This window comes from Pholcus phalangioides, unplaced genomic scaffold (genome assembly GCF_987345545.1).
Source record: "Pholcus phalangioides strain wild (caught in Gottingen) unplaced genomic scaffold, Ppha-v1.0 ptg000172l_1, whole genome shotgun sequence".
Lineage (NCBI taxonomy): Eukaryota > Metazoa > Arthropoda > Arachnida > Araneae > Pholcidae > Pholcus > Pholcus phalangioides.
In genome coordinates, this window is record NW_028301637.1 from 6780182 (window position 1) to 6803125 (window position 22944).

At 38.3% G+C, this 22944-nt stretch overlaps 1 protein-coding gene across 1 annotated transcript in view; it reads right to left on the reverse strand.

The window, feature by feature from the left end:
- The window catches only part of Syt4 (Synaptotagmin 4), an 83720-nt gene extending 69142 nt beyond the window's left edge, over positions 1–14578 (reverse strand). Inside the window, exon 1 of the mRNA XM_089255789.1 lies at positions 14183–14578. Within this exon, the coding sequence (XP_089111915.1) occupies positions 14183–14222 (40 nt within the window). The 5' untranslated portion in view covers positions 14223–14578. The remainder of the gene's footprint in view (positions 1–14182) is intronic.
- Positions 14579–22944: the final 8366 nt, after the last annotated feature.

The following is a 22944-nucleotide window of genomic DNA, read 5'->3' on the forward strand; positions in this document are numbered from 1 at the left end:
ATATCAATTCATTGAATAATTTAAAACCGAAAGTGTTATCTCGAGAGAGAGTATCATATCTTCTTAGAAGACAGCCATCGTAATGACGTCATCGTAAATGACATTGAAAAAAAAAGGTGGTGGGGGTGGGGGGTGGTTGTCCCGGAATCAAACGCCCATTTGGTGTCGAATGCCGCCAAGTCTGTAAATGCAATTCAGCCTGAAGGAAGGAGGTCTTTTAACCTTCAACACTTCTGCGCATCCTCGAGGTTCTCGGCAATTAGGAAAGAGCCATTCAAGCATATGGTGTGCTCGCTCGTGTGGCTCTCTTATGCAGCGATGTAGAGTGAGAGAGAGAGGGACGTGATCGATCGGATCGATCGATCGTTCGTTGGCACGAAAGCAAAAAAAAAAAAACAATCGCGTTTTTCCTTTCCACTTATTTCAGATTTAATGAGACAAGGAAGTAGAGAAAAAAACGTGATTTTTTTTTTCATGGTCATTTCTGGGTGATTAGATCACACTTCATCAAGATCTGTAATTCTTCTTCTGTCTTAAATAATAATTTCAATATTTTGACATTTTTCAATATTCGTAGAACTGAAATTCTTTATGGTTTTGCGATATGAAAATATTGAAAAATGTCAAAATCTCCAGTCACCAAAAAAAAATTCAAATGCTACTATACAGCAGGTGTCTTTAGCCTTCCAGACATTCGGTCCAAATATTAAAACTTTCCATGAAGCCCGCGGGCCACCAATACATATCCGTGGTATTCCCCGTTCGAACAATGAACCCTGAATTATATTGAACACTTCTTTGTTTACTCTGAAATAATTTCTTTCATTGAATTTGGTGTTTTTTAAATTTTACTGGCTTTTTTTTTTATTTTCCCCGAGCGTCCACGGGGCCCCTGTAGAATGCACAAGGAGCACCAAGGACTCCGCGGAGCACCGGTTGAGAACCACTGCATTAAGGTATCCGACTACGTTCTAGAGGCACCTTTCCATAAAATGGTACTGGAGTGAATTTTAATGTGCCATTTTTTGATAGAAAGTGTTTCGAAATGATGAAAACAGAAGTAAATTTTGGACTATCTATGCCAATTTTATGAAAAAAATTAATTTTTATGTCAAATTTTAAGCGAAATTCGTATATGTAGAAATGTCCTCTCCACTTGTTAATACAAGATTCTTCGAAAGACTGGTTATATTTTTCGAGATGATGATAACAAAGAAGAGAAAATTCATCTCTGCCCCCATCTGTCTCTCGTTTGCCGGATGAGTGCTTTACCAACTAAACAATATACGCTCCAATTGAGAAATATTCTATCTGCTTTCATAGCTTAGTTAATAGAGCACTCGTCCGACAAACGAGAAATTGGGGTTTGAGTCCGCGTGGGGGGCAAAGATGAATTTTCTTCCATTTTATCATCATCTCCAAAAATATAACCAGTCTTTCGAGAAGTCGTGTAATATTCGATACACGATTGCAAAAATATCTACGAACGAATTTTTTTTTGTTATTTTTACAGTACATTTAGCTAGTAATGGTGCAAGTTATGGACCAAAACTTACTGGATTGTATGATATGCCCATAAGTTACACTCAAATCTGTTAATGTACGGGTACATTTTTTGAAATTTCATTCCACATATTATCTATAAAACATTGTAATTAGACAAATATACGTGATAGGCCTTAGATTTCAGTTCATAACCCCAACAATATATAGTAGAATATCATATCAAAATTTGGTAATGATACTATGAACCGATTTTTTGAAATCATGTTTCAAACTCGAGTAAAATATCAAAAATAACGTTCTTCATTAAGCGTGTTTACAGTTTTTAATTCACGTATTGCACTTGTATGTAAAAAACGCAACTCTGAAGTGGACGTAACTTTCATTCTAAGCATCATATAAACAAAACAAGGCCTGTTTTTTAATATAAAAAGAATAGGGCTTTTTCATAAAAAATGGAAATTGTGATATTTTCTTCCAAAATGACGTTTTCAACGTAGTCGGATACCTTAAATCTGAAATTTGTCTTTATGATTCCGTAACAACTTTTTCATTCATTCCGAAATTTGTGTCAGTAATTCTGAAATTATTTTTTCATTAATTTCAAATTTCCATTAATTATGAAATTATTTTTTTTCCGACAAATTCTTAATTCTTTTCATGAACTATCACTTTTAACAATTTTGAAATTACTCTAAATAATTCTGAAATTATTCCTATCAGTAGTGATGCAATTGTTGCTATCATTAGTTCTGTAGTTGTTTTTTCAGTTAATTATAAAAACTTTTCATCAATTATGAAATTATTTTCTTTCAACAATTCTAAACTGATTTCAGTGTTTTTATCATTAAATTGTTTTTCAGCATTTTTATGCGAATTCTGTACTTATCTATACCTTTTGGATGGGATGCCAAATATCGGCCTATCGAAATATGCAGTTTGTAGCCAGGAGCGTCTTAAAAGCATCATGTGTCTCCGGGAAAAGTGATTTTTCTGAGTCCCTACCAGGCAAATTCTCAAAAATTTCAACCAGATCTCATTTTTTTGAGACCTTCCCCCCTCCATGGCATAGGCGGAATAGACTTGGAAGTCTGGGGGGGGGGGGCACGGTAATTATTTCTGGAAGGCACGATGATGATGTCAATTCATATATGCATATACACATTTGATCAGTCAACTTAACCTTTGACTCTGGGGGGTGGGGGAAGCAATGCCCCCCCCCATATCTCCGCCCATGCTCCACGGATTGTGCCCGGGTGCCTTAAGACGGCACTGCTTGTAGCCTGTATGAAGTCATAGTTCTCAAAAAGTGTTTTGGCTCTGTCCCCCCCCCCCCCGAATTCATTACGGTGGCCCTTTTCATGTACTAAATGCACAGCTTTACTATTGAATCTGGAAAGTATCTCACAGTTCTAAATACAGCAGTACGGATTTAAGCGGCCAGGCTCTTTTACGATTTTTTTTTTACATAATTTAATCGTTTTTGTATATTAAATAGCTTTATTTTCTAAATGGGTGGCGGGCTACGGCAAAAAAGCTTCGATAACCACATTTGGCCCACGGGCCAGGGTTTGAAGACCACTTCTGCAATATAGGCGGTCCCAAATTGTTTGCACAGTGGTTATCTCTGCAACCGTTGACTTTATAAACATACTTTAAATTACAAAAAGTTTTCAAATGACGCGCTGTTACTCAAAATGTATAAACTTTCTTAAGGGGTTGTATGCACAAAAAAAAAATAGAAAAATTAACTTTTTATGTAGACCCCCGTTTGCTATAACTCCAATTAGTGAAATAATGTAAATGCGCCTCTGAGAAGTTATTGAAAAAAATTGCGTATTTTTAAACGCAATATTAATGGAGATATTAGACTTTGAAGTTTTCAGCATTTGTCGCCAATGCTTGAGTGTGTGTGGTTCACAAATTGCGAAACGTAAATTTAATTCAAAGTTGTAAAAATTCTGCAATTGTCAAAATAATTGCCAGAAAATGCAATTGCTATCTATGTGAATAAAGAAATAAAATGGTTGAGTTCACTCTACTTATGTATTAAAAATGATGACGTTCGAATGAATCAAAACGAGCCAATACAGTGATAAGTTGCCAAATCATAGTGATTTCATATATTTAATACCTCGATAAATTATTGCATTTAAAAAATTCATTAGAAATATGACTTTTTTCAGAGCGGCATCTACATTTGAATAATTGGAACTTTTAACATCAGAGAACTGTATGGAAAGTTAATTTCCTATTTCTCATACTTCATACCACCCAGTGTTCGCCAATACGCATCCAGATGCGCGATTCACGCATTAAAATTCAATTTTACCCCTTCCTTCCCAAATTTCGTTGAGGATTGAAAATACTCCTTCAAATTTTAGGTATTTTTTTAAATATAGAGTTCAAGATATACGGAAGACTGGATGTTGTGAAGATATTTATTATTTTAGATGTTAATTTTTCAAGGAAGGAAAAAACTCATCTCTGCCTCTACCGGGAGTCGAACCCGGGTCCCTCGATTGCCGGACGAGTGCTCTGACCACTAAGCTACAGAGGAGATAGAGATTTTCCTTCGCTAGAGCGTATATATGCCGAACGGAACCGTGCAATGGACGGTGAAACCGATCAGCTAATAGCTCATGGACGACGAGCCACCAGAGGGCTATATATATGACATGAATGTCGCTCTCCACTTGTTAATACAAGATATACGGAAGACTGGATGTTGTGAAGATATTTATTATTTTAGATGTTAATTTTTCAAGGAAGGAAAAAACTCATCTCTGCCTCTACCGGGAGTCGAACCCGGGTCCCTCGATTGCCGGACGAGTGCTCTGACCACTAAGCTACAGAGGAGATAGAGATTTTCCTTCGCTAGAGCGTATATATGCCGAACGGAACCGTGCAATGGACGGTGAAACCGATCAGCTAATAGCTCATGGACGACGAGCCACCAGAGGGCTATATATATGACATGAATGTCGCTCTCCACTTGTTAATACAAGATATACGGAAGACTGGATGTTGTGAAGATATTTATTATTTTAGATGTTAATTTTTCAAGGAAGGAAAAAACTCATCTCTGCCTCTACCGGGAGTCGAACCCGGGTCCCTCGATTGCCGGACGAGTGCTCTGACCACTAAGCTACAGAGGAGATAGAGATTTTCCTTCGCTAGAGCGTATATATGCAAAGTCATAAATATAGAGTTATTTCTCACTGGTAAATAAAAAAATACCCCTCTATTTTTAACAGAGAAACACCGCTGAAAATTTTTGGGAGGAGTAAAATTACTGTTCAAGGTTATTTCTTCGGATTATACTGATACGACACCTCAAACAAATTTTGAGATTTTGAGCAACCGCATTTCATTTAAGAACTTTTCGTAATTGAAAGTATGTTTCTCAAGTCAACGGTTGCAGAGATATCTGCTGTGTAAACAATTAGGTACTGCCCGTAGAAACAATTTATTGGACCTAGGTGCCGAACTATTCGTTGATACGATCATCTATCTTCATTCATTTCAAAAGAAAAGAAAACGTAAAAAAATTTATGAATTCTATGAATTTTTTATGAATTCGAATACGTCGTAAATTTGTTTCCAGTGATCAAACGTTTCTCCACAAATTGGCTAATGGGGGTTATTTCCAAAATAGCAACAAAAAAGCTATTTTTACATCCTCTGATGCTGTACAAGAAATATTAGATGAATTAAGTTCATTTGGTAGCGTCCCTTTTCTAACCATTTACACATGATCTTTGAACCTGATTGTATGCTATGCATTATAAAGGTTTTTAACAGCAGGCTGATGCAAAGATATATTTTGGAAAGAGAGAAAATTCAACTGTGCCCCTGTGGGGAATCGAATCCACGTCCTTCCAAAATGTGTCATCCAGCCTGCTGTTAAAAACCTTTGTATGGATAGCGGAGAGTAACATCATCCTCGGTTAAGTCGCCATCTGGTGTCATTGTCAGCAATTGTGAGCTTTGGCTCGAGTTAGGTCCGACCGTCCATGTACGGTCCCATTCAGTGTACACGAGCTTTAAGGAAACATCGAGAAATTCGTTGTCTCTGTAGTCTAATGGTCTAGGACGTTCACCCGGAAAGTGAAAGGACGTGGGCTCGATTCCTCGCAGGGCACAGTTGAATTTTTTCTCTTTCCAAAGTATATCTTCGCATCAGCCAGCTGTTAAAACCTTTTGTATGGATAGCGGAGAGTGACGTTATCCTCGGATGCTGTGTATTTCTTAGCAAAACGACAGCTTCTTTTCGATTTCTTGCCAATGGATACGAAAGACACGGCAATGTTTTCTTTGCATAATCAGACTTAGTGCAAAGAAACAAACTTACAGAAAGTACAGCAACATTCTTCTCCCACTCAGTCCATATACAAGGTACATAGCAAACAGGGATATGACATTTTACTGGCGAACCATTGGTACTGGAGGTATACTTCCAATTAGAAAAAGTTTCCAACCAAACAACGTGTAGTACTCAGATATGTCATGTTTCAAGGGATTGTATAATTATTGAAAAATCAAATTAAAAAAAACTTTTTATACAGTCCCCGTGTGCCCCAAAACCCAATTAGAAAGTTGTTGTCCTGTCTCCCCCTGATGCCGACTAACTAAAAAAGATTCCACGTTTCTGAGTGCAATGTTCGCTGAGATATTCAATTACGATAAACGGTGGTAATTTAGGAAAAAGACAACATTAAATGTGGAAAAACCGTTTTACCCGCATTTAACGCTTTTTTTCCCCCAAATTTTCTCTGTTCTTCGAATTCGAATATCTCAGTGAATATTGAACTTAGAAATATGGATTTTTTTGTTGGCATCAGGAGAGACAGGGCAACTACTTTACAACTGGGTTTTGGAGTGCATGGAAAATGTATAATAAAAAGTTAATTTTTCTATTTTAACAGCTATGCAACCCCTTAAAACATGAATGACATATCTGAGTACTACACGTCATTTGGAAACTTTTTCTAATTGGAAGTATGCCTCTAGGATCAATAGTTCACCAGAAAAATTGCTATACCCCGTTTGCTATGCACCCTGTATACAGGGTGATTCAGAAAAGTTGGGGAAAGAGGCGATAATGCACATCGATACAAGTAATTGTCATCAAAGAATCTAACATGAAACGCAAACGCGCTAGCACGTTTCGAAACGGCTGCTCCGCAAACGTTAAAACGACATTCCTGTTGAAATTTACCAGAGAAAAAGAACACCATATGCATGCAAATGTAAACTGGGGAAGAAGAAAAAATCGTATACAAATCTGCTTCACATTGAATAAAAGGCGCGGACTCAGTATTACTAAAGTGCGCCAGTATCCCGTACGTTACAACTGTAAGAACAGTTGCACGCTGGAATAAATTCACATGCATGGTGTTTTCTCCCGTTAAATTTCAACAGGAATGCCGCTTTAACGTTTGCAGAGCGGTTGTTTCGAAACGCGTTTGCGTTTCATGTTAGACCATGCATTCTCTGATGACAATTGTTTGTGTTGGTGTGTATACTGTCACCTCTTGAAGTTTTTCCCACTTTTTCTGAATTACCCTGTATGTGTTACGAGAAATGTGATGAATCGGTTATTGTATAATAGCCGATTCTTGCCAATCATTTTGGCATGTTTGACGAATATATCACTTTTACCGGTAAATATGCATATTAACCAAGCGTCGTTGGTAAATTTCATTAATGCTGAAAACATCATTTTTACCAGTGATTATACATAACCAAGTGCGTGCGTGCGTGCGCGCGCGCGCGCCTGTGTGTGTATCATTGGTAATAAATACCTGAAATTTATAGCCTTAATCTGTGATTATGCATAAATACCCTTGTGTTATTGGTGAATTGATAGATATGAAAAAATTTCTAAACTAGTCTAGCATATGTGATGAATATAGTTGCACCCCGATATAATGAAAACAAATTTTACGATCGTACCCGATATAGTGATATAATACATGTATGAATTATCATATACAGGGTGCATACCAAACAGGGGTATGACATTTTAGTTGATCCTAGAGGTATATTTCCAATTAGGAAAAAGTTTTCGTATAACGTGTAGTACCAAAGCCTCCTAGATACTACTATCTAGTCGATCTAGGAGGTTTTGGTGGTACTCAGATATGTCATCCATGTTGCGAGGGGTTGTATAGTTATTAAAATAAAAAAATTAAGTTTTTATACCGACACACCCTATGTTCAGAAACCCGATTAAAAAGTTGTTGCCCTGTCTTTCTTGATGCCAACAAAAGAAGTTCTACTTTTCTAAGTGCAATATTCACTGAGATATTGGAATTCAAAAACAGAGGAAATTTTGGGGGGGGGGGGAAAGGCGTTAAATGTGGGTAAAATGGTTTTCCTCATTTAAAGCAGAAATTTGCATGCTTCTGTGGGCCTGTGAATTTTTTTTCCGAACTCCATCCATCTCCGCTTGGTATGCAGTCTTTCATACTTTGTACTGAACCATTTCATTTCTTATACTCGCAATGAATAAAAATTACATTTTTTGATAATTACAGAATTGCCACAACTTTGTATTTACTTTACTTTTCGCAATTTGTGAACCACACCCTCAATCATTGGCGACAAAATGATGAAAACTTCGAAGTCAAATATCTCCATTACTATTACATTTAAAAATATACAATTTTTGTAAATGACTTCTAAGAGCGCGATTTACATTTCACTGGTTGGAAGTTTTAGCATACAGGGTCTACATAAAAAGTAAATTCTTCTACATGTTTATGCATATGACTACTTGGAAAACTTAAGATATTTCAAGTAACTGCATGTCATTTAAAAAATTTTGTAATTGAAAATATTGTTCTAAAGTCAATAGTTGCAAAGATATCTGCTGTACAAACAATTTGTCAGACAGTCTGCATAGCGGACGTTGAATCTTTTGTGTGGGTTTTATTTATTTATCTAAAAAAAAAGCCACAAAGAAACAGGCCAAAACCCAATAACAGCTTGTACTAATAAAATAATAAAATACACAAAACAAATAAAATACAAAAAACTCTACTCAAGAATACAATTACAAAACATACTTCCTGAAACCAGTGGTACAGAATAGAAAATATCAATATGTCGAGGAAGCAGTATATACAACACAGTATCTGACCAATATTGGTAAGACTTGAAGGAAAATAAACAATTTGATCTAACATTATTACAATTCATATTAAAACGAATTTCGTTGAGAATAGGTATACAGGTTGTTTCACCACATAATTGTCCAAAAGGAATATAAAATTCTATATGGTTCATTTTAAAATTCAACAATAACATGAAAAATGATCAGTGAAGAGAACCGAATTTATCTGTGATAGTTGAACCTACCCCTCCCCCAACCAAAAAAAATCATTGTTGGGGGGGAGGAAATACAAAAATTAAAATTTGAATATGGATCCCCAATCTTTTAAAAATGTCAATTAGTAAATTCTGCACCTTTTTCTATGTAACTCAAAGAAATTTACTCCGTGAAGAGAGATATAGACGGCTCTTTTCTCAGCCCAATATATCAAGGAAACAGATATTTTCTGGATATTATGCCGAGGTGAACTCGAAACGTCACCTGGTCTCCACCGGGACTCGAACCTAGGCCATCTTGCATTCCAGGAAAACACGCTACCATCCAAACCACAGGAGACACGAACCTACCCTTCTTATCCCTGCTTTATTGACTCCTCTTTCCGAGTTTACCTCGGCATAATATCCGGAAAATATGTGTTTCCTTGATATCTTCAAGGGCTGAGACAAAGGCAGTCTATCTCTCTCTACCGTCCCACCTGGGGGGGAAGGGCATTTGTTGGAGTCAAGAGAGGTTACTAATGCTTCTACTTCACCGCCTCACACCAGTGCGTGAAATAAAGAAAGCAGGGTCATGTCCCCAGTGGCGTAGGTGGAGCTCCCGAGTGGATGTAGTGGTAAGATGCTCGTTTACCACCGTGAATGTTGCTGTCATGATCTCAGTTTCAAACCCGAGGGAGGATTTAGATAAGATATTTTCCCTAACGAGCTTGAGGCGAACTACCGATAGACATCGCCTTCATTTCCAACCCATCTCACTGATTACAATATAACGGTATGGCCAGAATTGATGTAGGTGGTAGCATGCTTGCCAGGTTTGCAAGAGGTCCCAGCGAAGACGAGATGACTTTTCTTTCCGAGTTCACTTCGGCATAACATCCAGAAAAGGTCTCTTTCCTTACTATTCCGTAATATTTGGATCTAAATTCGACGTGATGTTAGTTTCTCTCATCTAACGGCATTTGGGGGATTAACCAGTAATGAGAAAGGGAAATTTTTTTTTTTTTTCTGAATGAGCGGAATCACAAATTATCTTTGATGATTAGTTTTTTACTGTCGACAATTATAAGATAGATATTTACGAAGAAGAATTTTCCGCATAATGAAAAGAAAAGCACACATTTTGCTTTGCATTCTAAATTCAATGCAAGAATTTCGAACCTATAGTGTGGTTAGTGTTAATTAATGAATATTTTGGGATGCAATCATTTCATTTGTGTGAACAATTAATTTCACCAACTGTCTTTGTAATGTATGAATTCAACTGTATGTATTGTTTCACGTTTTATTGTTCTATTTATTGTTTTGCGCATTCATTTAGATAAATGAATAATAAAAATCTGCGTGAGAATCTCGCGCGGTAGAAGTGAAACTTCTAGGTTTGACATGACCAGATTCACGAATTTCCGAAAATTTGTAATTATTATAAATATGCTAATGTAATATAAATTGTGTCAAATGAAGTTTAAAAATGTATCAAACACAGCTTGCACGCGTGATAAAATAGCCCGACATCAATGTAATTGAATAAAAATTTATTCAAAATAAAATAAATTGCGTCATAACAGCGCAGCCAATTGGCACTGTAACGTCACAAAACTTGCGTTCGGGTGCGAAATATACTATCCTGTGGCCAGAGGGGTGCGGCGTCACGGGTAGTAGAGAAAGATACTAAACTCTCTTTGTCCGAGACAGAAACACTGTGCAAATTCGCCCCCCCCCAACTTTATTATCTTACACCACCGAACCACCACAACCCATCTGCTTCTCGGACCTTCATCACACAATCAGTTAGAGCGAAAAAGAAAGTTTGGTTTTGAGGGGAGAAAAAGCGTTTCAGTTTTTATGAGGAATTTCATTTCCCTCACAGAAATTCACTATTATATTGCTTTCACTGCTATGTCGCTGTAGAAATTTCACTTAAATAAAAATATTCACAATATCTTTTAAATCATAAACTCCATTTTATATTATGGCTAAAAAGACCAGATTTACTTTTTTTTTGAATTTTTGAAGTGAAGTTTCTGCAGCGACATAGCAGTGAAAGCAACATAATAGCGAATTTCTGTGAGGGAAATGAATTCATCATAAAAACTGAAAAGCTTTCCCCCCCTCAAAACAAAACTTTCTTTTTCGCTCTAACTGATTGTTTGATGAAGGTCCGAGAAGCAGATGTGTTGTGGTGGTGGGGGGGGGGATGCCAATAGACGTTCGGTGGTGTAAAAAAATAAAGTTGGGTGGAGGGAATTCGCACAGTTTTTGTGTCGGACAAAGACAGTTTAGTATGTTTCCCAACTCCCCGTGACGCCGCACCCCCCTGGCCAGACGAGAGTATATCTCGCACGGGAACGCAAGTTTTGTGACGTCACAGTGCCAGCTCCTAATTGGCTACTCAGTCAAAACGCAATATTTTTTCTTTTGAATTTCTAGATTGGAGTCCATATACGAATTTTAGTGTTTTTGTATTTCTCCCCTCCCCCCCCCCCCTCCCAAAAATCATTATTGGGGGGTTCAACTACCCAGATTGATTCCGTTCTCTTTGCTGATCATTTTTCATATTTGTGTTGAATTTTAAAATGAACCATAGAATTTATATTCCTTTCGGTTGGTCAATTATGGCGAAACAGCCTGTATGCAATCAGTGTGGTTATTCAGTTAGTTTCATGGAAAAATAATTGGTAAGTAATGTTTGCGTTTTTTTCAACTAATATTGAAAAACTGTTCCTTTTTTTCCCTTTATATTTTTCTGCTACATGAGTAGCAGATGAAAAATCATTATAAGAACATACATTTTTGAAATATAAAACAACTTCAAAGAATTATTTTCAATGATTTCAAGACTATGGTATCCAAATGATAGCGGTATGCTACTCATAATCCTAAGCCCATGGCTTCGAGTCAAACAGGGGCCTTCAGGTATTAAAGACTTTCATATTAATTCTGAAATTCGTTCAAAAAAATTTTGATGGTTCCGAATTTTCATCAATTCTAGATTCTATTAATTTCTGTCAGGGAAGCTGAAGTTGTTTTTATATATATATACCCGTGGATGGTTGTCCTAAGCTTTACATAAGAGATTTTGAATTCTGAATCAACTTGGGGGGTGGAGAGCTCTGTCCTGTGATACAAAACACTGGGAGTGCTCGAACCACTCGACCAGGTGCGGTTCTGGGGGAGGGGGGTGATCAGGAGTGATCAATATATATGCAATATTGCCTCCAATGCGATAATTCATGAAATTTTCGTGATTTCTATATGACAATATTGCATTCAATCAATCCGTAGAAAATTACCTGTATCAATGTTTTTGATTAAATAATAAAATTCAAAAAATCTTCGACTAAAAAATCGGAACGGAGAAAAAAAAAGGGATTGTCCCGGAAAATACGGGATACAATGCGAGACGTATGGTCACCCTATTCATAACAATTTGTAAAATGACTCTTCTCAAAAGCGATCTCGAGATCTACCCCCTTCCGACATCGCTTATTTTTGTATTTTAGATAGAAAGATAGATATTTTAGATAAAAAGCTTTTTGTAACCCTTCGTGGCCCTCCCGAATTATTTTATTTAAACCGTTTAAAGGCTGCAATGTGTGAAATTAAATGTGGAAAATTCATCTACTTATGGACGGAAATGTAAACCTGTTCATAGATTTTTAACCGTTTGTGAGCCACAATGAAATTAAATGTATAAAATCTATGCTCCCGCGAATGTAAATTTATACCACTTTCGTAGGTTTGTAACCATTCGCGCGGGCCACATGAGTGACCTTCTTTAAACGGTTTGAGGGCAACGATGAAATTAAAGGTGCGAAATTCATGCACCCCACGAATATAAATTCAAACCACTTAATGGATTCTTGACCTTTCGCGGCCCACTTGAGTGACTTTTCAACTGATCACGGGACACAATGGAATTAAGAGTGCAAAATTTATACACCTATGCATAGAAATTTAAACCCCTTCATAACTTTTTTAACTCTTCGTAGGCCACTTGAGAGATTTTATTTAGCTGTTCACACAATAAAATTGAAGTTGCAAAACTTATGCACCTATAAATAGAAATTAATAGCTTTTTGACCCTTCTTGGGAATTTAAGTGATTTTTTTTTACTGTTTGAGGGCCACAATGAAATGGTGAAAAATTTATGCACCTACAAATGGAAATTTCAACCACTTCATAGAATTAATAGGGCAAAATTTATACATCTATGCATGGAAATTTTCATAACTTTTCATAGCATTTTAACACTTCTCTGGCCATTTGAGTGATTTTTTTGACTGTTTGAGGGGCCACAATGAAATGGTGCAAACTTTGTGTACCTGTATAAATGGAAATTCGTACCATTTCATAGGTTTCTTTAAATCTTCGCAGGCAACTTGAGTGATTTTTTTAACTGTTAACACAATCAAATTGAAGTTGCAAAACTTATGCACCTGTAAATAGAAATTTAAATCACTTAATAGAGCTTTTTAACCCTTCTTGGGCCACTTGAGTGATTTTTTTGACTGTTTGAGGGCCACAATGAAATGGTGCAAACTTTATGCATCTATGAATGGAAATTCGAACCACTTCATAGTTTTTTTAACTCTTCGCGGGCCACTTGAGTGATTTTTTTTAAGCTGTTTACGGGACACAATGAAATTGAGGTTGCAAAACTTGTTCATCTATAAATAGAAATTCAAATCGCTTCATAGCTACTAATCTTTCACGGGCTACAATGGAATTAAGAATGCAAAATTTATACCTCTGTGCATGGAAATTTAAACCACTTTTTAGATTTTTTTAACTCTTCGCGGGCCACTTAAGTGATTTATTTTACTGTTTATGGACCACAATAAAATGGCGCAAAATTTATGAACCTATGAATGCAAATTCGAACAAATCATTCAATGGCTTTTTAACTTTTCTTGGGCCACTTGAGTGATTTTTTTTTCACTTTTTGACGCTCACAATGAAATGGTGCAAACTTTATATGCACCTGTGAATAAAAAAAAAAATTGAACTACTTTATAGGTTTGTAACCTTTAACGGGCCACAATGAAATAGAAGATGCAAAACTTGCAATTAAATACCGGAATGGGAATTTAAAATAGCAATAAGGATTAATGGCTTCTTAAATGTGCGAGCGAATGGACCCGGTCACACGGTCCAATGTTGAAAATCGTAAATAAATAAAACACCGCAGCGCGTTTATTACTCCAAGGAAATATTGCAGTTATATTTTCCCCCTGGGCGTTGTTTTCCGTTTCTGAACGCATTTATAAAAGCGTTGAAAATGACGCAATAACATTTTATGCACGGAATATATACACACACACACATGGAAATCTAGACTCACCTGAAACGTGGATACTTTCCACTGGTCCCGTGGGAGGCATATTTCCCTTTAGATACTTCTTCCGAGAATATTTATATAAATGTATAAATGTTGCGTATAATATTTGAGTGTTATTGTGTATTCCAGATGTTTTTTTGCTGTTTCCTAGCCGGTGAAACTCAGACGTATTAAGCACAGCTTCAATACGAAAAGGAACATCGTCGGTACGAAAAACACTATCGATGCAATATATGTGCCTCACGCTATTATTTCAGATTTTTCCTAAGGAAAGATTTTCTAAGAAATGGGTATTTTTCGATCTTTCTTGGAATTTTCGCAGCTGCGAGAGCTAGTTCATTATTTTCCCAGGATTCTAGATTCCGGAGAAGTACCCCGGACGCTTAATAGGTTTGCCTCAAACGAACACACACACACACACGGGGAATTACGTATTGGCTCCGGTACCTGGCTCTCGTTTTGGCGAAAATTGGAGCTACAAAGTAGCCGCCGCTTATAAGAATTACTTTTGGTTCAGTCATTTTGATTCTTTATATCCGGGGATTTTTTCTGTTGCTCCTATATAGTTGGAATACGCAAGGAGGAGGGGGGGGGGGCTGAGCCAAGATTACGATGTTTTTGAAGTAAAAAACGAAAAAAAACCTTATTAATTTCTTATTAAATATTAGGTGATACCCGGCGACGTTGCTCGCCCCGTGAAAAAATTGTGTAGCTCAATCAGCCGGTATTTTCCAGGCTTATCTGAAAGAAAGTGATTCAATAATGTTAAAAGTAGCAATAAGATCTAATAATTTGAAAGTTCAAAAATTGATTTGTTTCTATTAATTATTTTGTAAGCGAAAAAAAAAATTAATTTCAATTAAAGTTACAAGCAAGTTTGTAGCAGCCCTTTATTTCTACACACTTCAGTAATTTAAGCAGTGATTAGCAAATTGCATTTAAAGCAATAACTTACAATTTTTGGCAAAATTTAGTGATATCCCTATTTAGGATTGCAATATCCTGCACTCTCTCCTCCGATGATGTATAGTGAACCAAAGTATGAAGGTATAATTTTAGTTGAACCCATATGAATGTCACTAATATCAATTACAACGGATGAATAATTATATCAAGTCAGCCCGCGGGCCACCTATGAAAGGGGTCTTCAACTTTTCAGACAAAGTGGGATACACACAAATTGAAACTTCCCACGAAGCCCGCGGGGTAGCAGTTCATCTAATTTCGTGATATCTTATAGAAGGGGGCCGATAGGATCCCCGAATAAAACAGGGACAAAAATGAGACTTTCTTTCTGTATTTCTTTCTGTAATTCTGATTTTCGGACCACACACGTGACCCGCAGAACGTGCGTTGAACTCCCCGTGTTTGAAGATGCCGAAAAACACGGTATTCGTAAATAAAAGAATGAAAAATAGGTGTAATAAAGAGGAAATTGAAAAAAAAAAAGTTTTCAAACTGATCCCCAAAAAAAAGCAAATGAAGTTTCAAAACACAGAGCACAAAATTCATATAAACATGTGAAAAAAATTATTTAACCTTTACGCTGCCAATTTCAGAAAATATGGGAAAAACTTTAAGAGGTGATAGTACACACCAATACAAACAATCGTCATCGAAGAATGCAGGGTGTGGTAGCCCAAGTCGATGAGATACTCGCCTAAAGTACCAAAAGGATGTTTAGAGGTGTCGTGAGTTCGATACCCGGTTCGTCTTTGTCAGAAACTTTCCTGACACAGGCAACAGATACGGCTACACGACCACAGAAAAAGACTGCTACCGCATGGAGTCCCACACCAAGGCGTTAGCGCACCAACCTCTCGGTGAGTATAAAAAAAAGGCTGCCGTTCGGAATCAACGATAAATTGTAGGTCCCGGTCTAATTAGCCCTCGTGTACAGAAAATGACCGTGGTGCGACAAAAATTATCAAAGAATGTATGTTCTAACATGAAACGCAAACGCGCTGGCAAGTGCAAACCATGCATTCTTTGATGACAATTGTTTGCATTGGTGTGTATTACAACAACTCTAAAGTTTCCCCCACAATTTTTCTGAATAACCCTGTATATGTCCCGGCGGAAGTGAATGCGTATCTGGCAATGATAAAATGTGTAACGAATCAGGAAATTAAAGCTGAATTTTTCCTGGAATTATTTTAAAAAATCCTGTATTTTTCATCCGAAGATTATACTCAAATACTCACTAAAGATTTATTCACGTGATTGTATTTGATTGTTGCTCATAAACACAGCAGAAAAGAATACGCTGATCTCAGCAACACTTGTACGCACACCGAAGAAGAAATGCATTTGATCAACGCAACGTTTGTACTCATAAATCAAGATTCGGCGGTGGAATAAAAACCTATTTGTCTTCGTTATTTTTTAACCGACTTTTAAAATTCAAATTGCAGTGGAAAACCCATTGAAACGTGTATCCTTTGTGTAGAAGAAATTTGTGGGAAAAGTTGTTGAAACACATGGAAAAATGGGGCAAAACAGGGGGGTTTCTTTTTTCGGGCAATTTCTGCAGTAAAAAAAAATTTGATAAAAATACTTCTTGGCAGGGATATGTTTACGACCCCCCCTTCCCGCGGGCCAGGAGTCATCTTATGAGACCCGCGACCTCACACCTAATTTTGTAAAAATTAACTAAGCGGCACATTCCCAGATCACTTAAGTGACCCGCAGCTCATTTACAGGTCATTCAAGTGACCCGTGATGCAGTTCCAGGTCACTTAAGTTGTCCGTGGCATATTCTCACTTTAATTAAAAGGTCTGTGGCACCTTTCCAGATCACTTAAGTGGCCCGTGGGAAATTCACATGTCACTAAAGTGACCTGGGCACATTCACAAGTCACTTGTGATCTAAGGCGCTGTTCCAGATCACTCAAGTGGCCCGTGGCACATTAACAAGTCACTTGTGACCTGAGGGGCTGATCCAGATCACTCAAGTGGCCCGTGGCACATTCTTACTTCAGTCATGTTGATCGCGGCACTTTTCCACTTCAATTAAGTGATCCGCGGCACATGTCCAAATCCCTTAATTGATCCGCGGCACATTTCAAACCAATGAAGTGGCCCGCGCTCTCCGAAAAGGTTAAGCACCCTTGCATTAGTGGAACGACTTTTTTCTCAGCTCAACAGATCAAGGAAAATTAGACCTTTTCTGGATATTACGCCGAGGTGAACTCGGGAAGGAAATTCATCCGGGAATTAAACCCAGGTCCGTCCGTCCGTCCGTACCCCCCCCCCCCCCTTATGTAACACACCTGCTCTGTTTGCAAGAGGGACCTAGGTTCAATTACCGACGGAGACCAGATGACTTCTCGAGTTCACCTCGGCATGATATCCAGAAAAAAGTCTATTAGACATTACTTTAGAATAAACATTTTTTTTTTACTGTAATTGATAAGAAATATGCACAGTACAGTCGGCCCCCTGTATTCGCGGTTTTCTTTCCTTTATTGGAATTTTTTTTTCCAACACTCAGAAATCGTCATTCATGTGTTTTGTTTACAAAATTTGAGTTGTTCATATTTAGAATGGCTCGCTAATGACATTACTGTCATCACCAGAGCCATAGCAGCCCCCCCCCCCCCAAGAGAGAAACAGTCCTCTTGGGTTGGATTAACCTTTTGCCACAATGTGCACTAAAGGATACAACCACTTCTACAGAGCCAACTGAAGAGACTATAAAAGACATTGTCACGTTAGCGAAAGAAGTGGGTGGAGAAGGGTTCAATTGTATGGATACAGAAGTGAAACAGCTAATTAATAGCAATTCAGAAGTATTGACCAGTGAAGAATTATGCAGTTAACTGCTCCTGAAACTGAAGCAGTACCAGATGAAGATCAAGATAAAGAAGTAGAAGACAAGTTCACCATGAGTACCAACATAGCGGAAGAACTTCGCACGTTCAAATCAGCAATGGATTGTTTTCATGGCATAGATCCCCATATGGTACGCTCTTCACATTTAGAAAAATTGGTAGAGGAAGCCTTGTCATCATATTCCAACATGCTTGATGATATGAAGAAGACACGGCAAACAGAAATCACAATGTTCTTTCAGAAAACATCGCCAACAATCGCTGCACCCTCTTTTACATTTCGTTCTATCCTCTGCGTCACCATGCTCTTTCCCATAATGTTCAATAATCGACATATACCAGAAGAAAACTATGGTTTCGGTTATTCGCGGATTTCCCGTATTCGCAGTCAACCCCGGAACGTAACCCCCGCGAATACGGGGGGCCGACTGTACATAGAAAATACTTATAATATATAGTTAATAATTAAAATTCCTATCCCAAAGTCAGAAAAAAAAAGTTATTGAATAGGCCACGGCATTGAATCGGCCGCAAGAGCTAAAAATCGAATTTTAAAGCTTTATAAGCTGTGGTGTTTTATTTAGGGATGGGACGAATAGTGATTTTTGGCCGAATAACCGAATATTCGGCTAATGTTTTGGCCGGATACCGAATATTTGGCGGATGAATATCAATTTTCTTAAAATTCATCACAATTATAAATGAAAATAAAATTCTTCTAATTAAAAATAAAATTACTGGTAAATTTAAATGATTGATATTTAATTTTAATTATGCAATTAATTATTTACAGTAAATAAATATTAAAAAAAACTGGTAATTAAAAGATTTTCATTGTCATGATATTGACAATCAAATTTAACGACGCCTCGTTAAAGCGATCATTTTATTTCAAACGACCGGTTGAATGAGTTTCCAAATGTTTTCATAAAACGAATAACCTACATTGTCATTTCCTCCTGACAATCATACGGTCACCCACTTGGTCACTCACTCACTCCTCGCTCGCTCGCTCAGTCCATTGCATACTCACTTGATAACTCATAGTCACTCACCTGATCTTTATACGGTCACTTATACAGTGACTTGGTCACCCACCCACTTATATGGTCAGTCACCTAATAACTCCGTCACTCACACAGACAGTCAGGGCATGCGAAATTTCCGGATCTCGAATAAAAGGAAATAACATACTTGGTTTTATTGTTTGATCAATATGGTGGATCCCCCACTCCCCGAAATAAATTTCTGGCCACGGCCCTACTTAATAAAACTTTATTCAGTACTCTATATTTTTTGGTGTAGTAGAAAGACAGCGGGGAAAGGGTATCTCGACCCCCCCCCCCATCTATAGGGGGGTTGTGGGCATTATCCGCCATAATGGAGAGAACTGCACCAAAAATGAGCGCAAAGAGACACACACACGTTTCCAGTTCTCTCTCATTCTCATTAGGGCGCGTTGGTTGCCAGGAGCGACCGACGTTTTGGCTGTCATTTCCTCAGTCGAGTCGATTTTGCTGTTGTACCTTTGCAATATTCGCGTTGAGCCTTGTCAACGTTGAAACACTAACAAGTGGTCTGTCTTCCCGATAAATATGGCGTCATATAAAGATATGCACAAAGACCCGGGGAAAGAAAAGAGACGACCCCACTGACGCCATTTCTCGCTCTCTGGCAGACTAGCCCTGCCCTGTGTTATTGTTTCTTTTTTTCATTTCAAAAACACACCCTGTAACGTTCGGTATTGCAATGAAATTAATGTTCCGTTACTTCTACACGTTTCCGGAAGACGAAATCCGGAAAATAATTGGCGGACAAAGAGTTCAACAACTCAAGATAACAAAAGGGTTGGAGGGGGGTGGGGGGACCCTTTCCACGGAATATGTCCAATATAATCGGACGATTTGCGACCATAGCGAAATTTTGACACCATTACTTTGCTTTCATTTAGGGGCCGTTCAAGTATTACGTCAGCAGATTTTTAGTCATTATTGACCCACTCCCCCCCCCCCCTCCTTGTTAGCAAAATTTCGTCAGCTCTGCCTCCTACCTCCTAAACGCATAATGGTATCAGAGACGTACGCGGAAGGGAGGGGGGGGGGGCCTACGCTTCTCCCCCAGGCGATCATAAATTTATTCTTTTGATGCAAAAAAAATTTTTAAAAATTAAAATTTCGTAAGAAAGTACCTTTATGTATTGTTATAATCAGTTTCTATTAATTTCAATGCTATTATTGAAAGCAAAGAATTCAAAATTTCTCATTAAGAAATTCATAGCTACCCATTGCCTAAGCCATATATGCTAAATCCATGATCCGTGGGTGAAATGTGGCCCCCGGAGTTATATGACGAGGCCCGCCACCAGGACCGTCATTTCAACTTTTTCCCGGGGGGGGGGGGCAAAGCACATGTACTCAATGTATGTATATAAATATACCATTTTTAGTGTATTTTCGAAAGCCGGGGGGGGGGGCCAACGGCCTGCCCGCCACCCTCAACCCTAACTTTCTAAAAATGAACTAAGAGGCACATTTACAGGTCGGTTAAGTAACCCGTGGCACAATTACAAAGCATTTAAGCGACCCATGGCACATTTTCAGATCACTCAAGTAGGTCCATGGTACATTCGCAGATCACTGAACCCGCGGCACAGTTCCAGAACACTTAAGCGGTCCGTGGAACATTTAGAGATCCCTGAAGTGGCACAGTTTTAAAACCCTAGAGCAGCCCGCATCGCATTTCTACATCACTCAAGTTACCCGCGGCACATTCCCAGATTACTTAAGTGATCTGCGGCGTGATTACAAATCACTTGACTGACGCGCGGCCTGGTTCCAGAACACTTAATCGGCCCACAACACATTTCTATAGCACTTGACCGTCCCGGGAACATTCCCGGATTTCTTCAAGGATCCGCGGAACATTTAAAGATCACTAAAGTGGCTCTACAAAGGACTCAATAGGGGAATGTTGGTTTAGACGCACACAAAATAGCGAAAGATTCCTTTCGTTTTTGGCACACAGAGTAAGATGCCATTAAGGATATTTCATGTTTATAAAGAGGGCGGTTTATGACGTGAGCCTCGTCCCCCCCCCCCCGCTCACTTTGTCATCAAAAGTCAGGAAATCCTCCCACCCACCCCCATCGATGCTGACGTAATACTTGAATGTCCCCCCCCCCCCTCACGGGAATGCGTCATACGAGAGAGAGATAAATTTGCGTTAAAAAGTACATTTTTCGGTTAGCAATTGCACTTGAATTGGGAAAAGATATCATTAATACTCTCGAGACTTTTTGCATTTTGCTTACATTTTTATCTCGTGATATTAAAGAATGTAGAGCTTGGATTTATACAGTCGTGAGCATGACTGAGGAAAAACTGCCAAACAATATCAAATCAAACGCCAAACGAACAAATGTTAAAGGGGTGTCCTGTAAGTCCTAATGCGGCCTTTATCTCATCCACCGTTCGTCGTAGAGGTATGGTTCTGATCATAGGCGGAAATACATTTGGAAGTCTGTGGGGGGGGGGGGGGCACGATGATGATGATGTTAATTCATATATACATTAGATTAGTCGACCCCACCTTTGACGCTGGGGTATCTCCGGCCATTTGAAAAAAAATGATCACAATGTGTTCAAAAATCACTCTATACCAGTTTGGAAAGTGAAAATACAGTGTCACAAAATAAAAAAAATCTAAGATTTTAAACGAAGTTGTTGCCCTGTCTCTTCTGAGCCTCCCCACCCCCCCCCCCCACGAAAACCCTTGGTTTTTAACTGCAATATTCGCCGAGATATTTGAATGAAAAAAAACAAAGGAAAAAGTTGGGAAAGAACAGTATGAATTACGGGGGGTTTATGACGTAAGATTCATCCAAACAACCCCACCTCTCACTTTGTCATCAAAAGTCAGCAAACTCGAGGTAGGGGGGTCACATTGTTCACCCACACTACTTTATCTCTTCTTTCGAAACTTTTCTCCAATTTTCTTGCTGGGCTCAGAAGAGACGGGACAATAACTATCGGATTCGGAAGTTAGAAGAGCGGGGGCTACATATTGCCCGAGTGGCGTGGTGCTCATCTACCTACCGTCATGGTCCCTGGTTCAAACCCGATGTAGGATATAGATAAGATGTTTTCCCTAACGAGTTCATTTCACAGAGTTCAGAATAGTGTCGTCTTAACGCATGGGGCACGGCCCAAAACTCAGCTGCAGATGGGGGAGAGGGTGGACTCCTGATATTGAAATCTAGTCACAATTGCAGGTACTTCACATGGTCGGGATTGATAAACCGGTATATAATTGAGGATTTAATATGCAGTACAAGCCAATTGACACCGAATAAATGGTCAAAATCAGAGGAAACCAACTTTTTATATTACCCGCGGCTTCGCTAACGTGGATTTGATAATCTGAAAATTACTTTGCAATAATTCCCCCCATGTAACACTTGAACACCTCATGACCCCGTTGGAAGTTGAGTTTTCAGAAATACCATCATGGTGGGTAGCTACATTATAAAATAAAATACTGACCAAATTTCATATTTATAGCTTCAGCGATTTACGCTCGACATGATTTCTCCATATAACAATTTAAACATTTTACCAATCAGACACTTCTATTTCTATACAGTATGTCTAACTGTTTACAGAAATTTCAACTTGTGTGAAAAACGTGCAGCGATTAATCCAAGGAGACTAAACCAGATATTAGTGAACCCCAAACCTCATGAGAACATTTTATGCAAAAGTTTCATATACCTAGCCCCTCAACAATATAATAGTTTGCCAGTAAATGTAAAAAACATTCAAAACCGTCCATTGCACGGTTCCGTTCGGCATATATACGCTCTAGCGAAGGAAAATCTCTATCTCCTCTGTAGCTTAATGATCAGAGCACTCGTCCGGCAATCGAGGGACCCGG